Raw genomic sequence first — 4,947 nt, 5'->3', positions numbered from 1 at the left:
TTTATTTATTATAGTTTAACCTAGTGTTTTAACTTCTAAGTTCGTATTGATATTAGCATATTTCAATTGTAGCCATTATGGTGATATACAAACAGTAAAAATCATACTATCCTCACATTTAAGTTAAATTATCAAAAAAAAAAAAAAATCTACTCTGAACTGTGGGGTTAGTTTTAATTATACTTTCAATTTTGAAAAATTTCATTTTAACATAAAGAAATTTAGAGGTTAGGATTAGCAAGAAAAATCATAAATGAAAGAGAGGAAAATTGAAGGCTTGTGACTTATGTCTTTATATTAGCAGAAAATTGAAGGCTTGTAACTTATGTCCTTATATTTCAAGGTATATGTTTAGATTTGCTCATATGGATAGAAGTTGCATTGTCTATGAATTTTAATAGTAAGAGTTGCCTTAAAACAAACTTCAAACGTTAAAATGAAACTTTGAAAGCTGAAATATATAAGTGAAACCAACCTCGTAGTTTATGGTATTTTGATAATTAAACCTCACACTTATACAACATCCCAATATCAACAGCTGGAATAGAAAGAAAAGAAAAAACAACAAACTGATACAATCTTCTCTCCAAATTGTGTCATTTTATTATACAAGTAAGATAAGAAATTCAGAAAAGATCAATCCCTTGTGAAAAAGAAAAAAAGAAAAAAAGAAAAAATACCCCACCACCAAGAAGGAAAATTAGGAAGAACAAAAACCTCAACTCTACATTGTTGTGTATAAATGACCTTGTACTGTTAAATTTTCCATAATGAGTTTTTATAGGTAAGTTAAATTAATCAATGAAGAATGAGAAAATGGGAGGCATTTATGAATCATTTAGATGAAGATTCATAATCAATGACTGTCTGAAATGCCCCAGCCAATGCTCTTACCTTGTTCTTCCTCTTTTCCAAAAGCTTACTTGCTGTCTCCTCTATTACATGATTGTACATTGCTGGAGACTCTTTTCTCCCTGGTCCTCCTTGTCGCGGTTTTGCTACCACTGCCGCTGCCGCTTTCTCGGTCGCTTCGGCCTCTTTCTCTGTTGTCTCGGCCGCCTTGTGATCATTTTCTTCCTTGTAACTCTCCCCATCTAAAACAGGATCTGTTTCACTCTTCTCTTGATCATTCTTGTTGTTTGTGTTAATTTCCTCTGATCCAACAACTTCCTCTTTTTCCACTGCAATTCTCTCTGGTTTCTCCTCTTCTCCTTCCACTTCGTCTCGTTCTCGATTCGTTAATGAAATTTCAGTCTCGGCTGCCTCTGGAATTTCTTCCACTTCTTTATTAGCAACAACTACTTTGAAGGTTTCTGTGTCAGCCTCATCTTTATCCAAAACTGCCTTCTTTTCCACCTGATCGATTCTAAGTTGTTTGTCCAATTCAGGCATTGGATCAGGCAGATAAGGATCGAGTTCGCACTCGATCTTTTTCAAATCCTCTTCGTTAACACCGAGAACGAAAGATGGACTGTGATCTACATGTTCAACAGCATTCTTAGTCTTGGGAACGATTTCTGCTGAAGCTGAAGCAGAAGCAGAAGCAGAAACAGAAGCAGAAGCAGCAGCATTGCTAGATTCTCTTTTCAAGCTTTTCTTTACATTACTATTACTACTTTTCAAACTATGAATTGGTTGCTGTGGTTTCCCTCCCATCTTAGAGATTTTAGAAGATGATCTATCCAGAAAACCAGGCTTTGTAGAATTGACAATTGTGGTGGTGGAAGGTTTAGCCCCAAAAGAGGATGACCGAACCGGAACATGAGCAGCCCTATTCCTCGGTCCAGGCGATCGAAACGGTTTCCCCAAACGTGGTGCGGTCGAGGGAGGTTTATCGAAAGATCTTCTTCTATTCAAACTAGGTTTGCCCTCAGGTATTGGTGCTGGGCCAGACTTACTCCTGGTTACTGGCTTAAAGTTATGGTCATGGCGGGAGCTGGCTGTCGACTTGAGATAATTCGGAATGTGTTTTTCGGGGAGAACGGAAAGAGAAAGAGTAGAGGAAGAAGAAGGGGAAGAAGGAGAAGGAGAAGGAGAAGAAGAAGAAAGTTTTGGATCAGTGGAAGAGATAAGGCCTCTAGGGGATGATTTTGGAGTTCTTTTGGTTGGAGTATGAGTAGGAATTGTGACAGAACTTGGAGCTGTGATCCTTCTTTCCTTCCCCAAACCACTGTTTTCTTTTGCTTTAGTTGTTGCCATTCAGCTCAGCTACTTTGGCCTTTTTTAGAGTTCTAGCATTTACCTGCATTTTCAAACGCCATTCCTTGCGTTTCAATAACAGCATGAAGAGGGGGAAAACACTTTTTGACAAAAGTGCCTTGAAGTAAAAGCATTCTAAGAAAATTTTGAAAAATGGTTTATAAAACATTTTAATCTGCCAAAATGAACCTAGCACAACTAAAATAAAGTTTATATTATTGATCTCGAGATCAGAGGTTTGATTCCCTCACCACATATATTGTCAAAAAAAAAAAAAAAAACATGTTTTACTTTCTTAAAATCTATACATTAAAATGACAATTTGAATTTTTGACCCTTGATCTCATAGAAAAGAATAGATACCCTTCCAAATTATAACCATGGTTGTAAGTTCTTGATAATATAAGGGAAAAAAAACATCAATATTTGTTCTTAAACAACAAAATGAAGATCTGAGTGCATTTTCATATCATATCTTAACTTCAAATGATCATTGAGGCATCAAAAGTTTCCTTCTAACAAATCCTATTCTTCACAAAACAACTGCCATAATCTATAATACACTTATTCATGTTGAAAAAAAATATAGAAAAGGAGAAAACTAACATAAAATTTGAAGCCTTCCATCTCATGGGAGAATTTAGATGATATTTGGTTCATGGATTGGGTTATGCAATTAAAGATTTAGAAGTCAAATTTATATTTGGTATATTGGATTTCTTCTTTTCTTATTTAGTACAACAATTGCACATAAGGATCAAGCTATCCACCATTTGAATGTACAAAATGGTAGTTTTGATATCTTATTTTAAGAAAGAAACGTATGCACAACTTAGATTTGGGAAACGTCTCGATGAAAAAACTCATAAAAAAAGCAAAAGATTGAAAACAAATGGAAGTAGATCATATGATACCTTATTACCTTTCTTGAAGTCGAAAGTTCGATCCTCACCTATACCTTTCTCGGAAAATGAAAGACGAGGAATTGAAATTCAAGAGAGAGAGGGGGGAAAGCAAGAAACACATACCTTGAGGAAGGAAAGAAAGAAACCATGGAGTGAAGAAATGGGAATGATGATAAAACAGGAAGGAAAAAGAATCAGTTTGAAAGAAATTGAGAGTTTCTTTTTTGTTCTTTCTTTCTTTCTTTTCCTTTTTCAGTTTTTGTTTGATGGAGGTGATTCAATGAAACCGCCATTTTCTCTCAACTGAATCCTTTCTTCTCTCTCTCTCTCTCTCTCTCTCTCTTTTTTCCTTATAATTTTTATTTTATTATGAAGGAAACAGCCACATTAAAGTCGACCATTACAATGGTTGACTTTTTCAAATACAAAACATAGATTTGACCTGAACCCCTTTGTTCTTCGTTTGGTTTCTCCTCTTTTTTAGGAAGAAAAAACAAAAAAACATCCCAACCATGTCTTAAATTCTTCTAATTAACTTCCAAACAAAAAGCATATGGTAGGTTCATTATTATGAATTAATACAATTTGCAAAACCGATCTAATCAAATTGATATTGGTTCAGTTTGATTTCTTTTGAAACTAAGTTTGTGATTACATCGATTTAGTTTTCGAGTGGCTAAAAAGAGCTTATAATTGATATGTATTCCTTCATTTGAAGTCGGATATTTAATCTCTCATCCCCATATATAGGTTGTACTAAAAAAATTAGTTTTTGAATGTTCTATTTAAAAAGATTTTTGTGTTCTTTATGTAGTAATAAAATTTTCAATTGGCTAAATAATAAGAAGATTCTTAATATATAAGTAAGAGACAATATCTCATGAAGACTTATACTCGATGTGTGGACACTATCATTTCATTGTAGAAATATGTGAATGGTGTTCATTGTTCCTTAATGAGTAGCATCGATATACTTTGTTTGAAGAGAGAATAATTAGAAGTATGACTAAAGTCTCACATTGGCTAGATAAGAAAACGATTGTGAGTATATAAGTGAGAGATGATATCTTTATTTTTTTTAAATACAATTGGGTGTAAGTAGGGAGATTTGAAAATAGATCTCATGATTACTTATACACTCATATGTCAATTGATCAATATTCAAACTGAGGAGACAATAACTTTATCAGTATTTTCGATGGAAAAAAAGTTATAAGAATTTATGTCTAAAATAAACAAATAATATAATACTATTGTGGAGATATATAGAGAGTGTCCATTTTTTCTGATACCATATTGATAAACACATATTAATGGGCATAAACATAAACATTTCTACTTAATTTGAAAATTTTCTTTTCGTTTGGTTTCGAATTTGTAATAAACAAAATATATATATATTTATAATAGATGATTATAAAACTTTTATATAAGATTTAGTGACATCTTGGGAACAACTTTTTTGGTGTGAATGAATTTAGGTGGACTAAGATTTATTTATGTTTATTTAATATTCACAATTAACAAAATTTAAAGACCAAAAATAGAATATGCGTAGAAGTCAAATAATATATTTGAAATATAGATATAATAAAATAAACTAATAAACTTTAAAAGAGTATATTAAAAGTAGTTCAATTTTGTCCCTTGTTGGTTAATACCAATTTTTGCCCTTAATTTTTAGTTTCTATCAAAATGGATTCTAAACTCAAACAAATGTCGTAATTTTTGCCATTGGTTCAATTTTAGCTGAGACTATATTATTTTACATATTTGAATGTCTAATTAACTCTATGATAAAATTAATTGTTTATAGCCTTCCATAAAAAATAATTGTTTATAG

General features: G+C 32.3%; 1 protein-coding gene across 1 annotated transcript; it reads right to left on the bottom strand.

Moving 5' to 3' along the window:
- Positions 1 to 461: 461 nt before the first annotated feature.
- Positions 462 to 3,440, bottom strand: LOC120076654 (calmodulin-binding protein-like protein). Its single transcript, XM_039030537.2, has 2 exons — positions 3,228 to 3,440; positions 462 to 2,242 (listed from the first exon to the last, which is right to left on the bottom strand). The coding sequence occupies exon 2, from the start codon at positions 2,197 to 2,199 to the stop codon at positions 835 to 837; it is 1,365 nt and encodes a 454-aa protein (XP_038886465.2). The 5' UTR covers positions 2,200 to 2,242; positions 3,228 to 3,440; the 3' UTR covers positions 462 to 834.
- Between the last annotated feature and the right edge of the window lie 1,507 nt (positions 3,441 to 4,947).

The sequence above is a fragment of the Benincasa hispida genome, chromosome 4, assembly GCF_027475165.1.
Source record: "Benincasa hispida cultivar pf3 chromosome 4, pf3_genome.v1.1, whole genome shotgun sequence".
In the NCBI taxonomy this organism is placed as follows: domain Eukaryota; kingdom Viridiplantae; phylum Streptophyta; class Magnoliopsida; order Cucurbitales; family Cucurbitaceae; genus Benincasa; species Benincasa hispida.
The sequence above is the reverse complement of the archived record's forward strand: the minus strand, read 5'-3'. Positions and strand labels throughout refer to the sequence as shown.

Excerpts from the sequence above, each read along its gene's own strand:
- LOC120076654 (XM_039030537.2), bottom strand. The coding sequence starts at position 2,199 with ATGGCAACAACTAAAGCAAAAGAAAACAGTGGTTTGGGGAAGGAAAGA.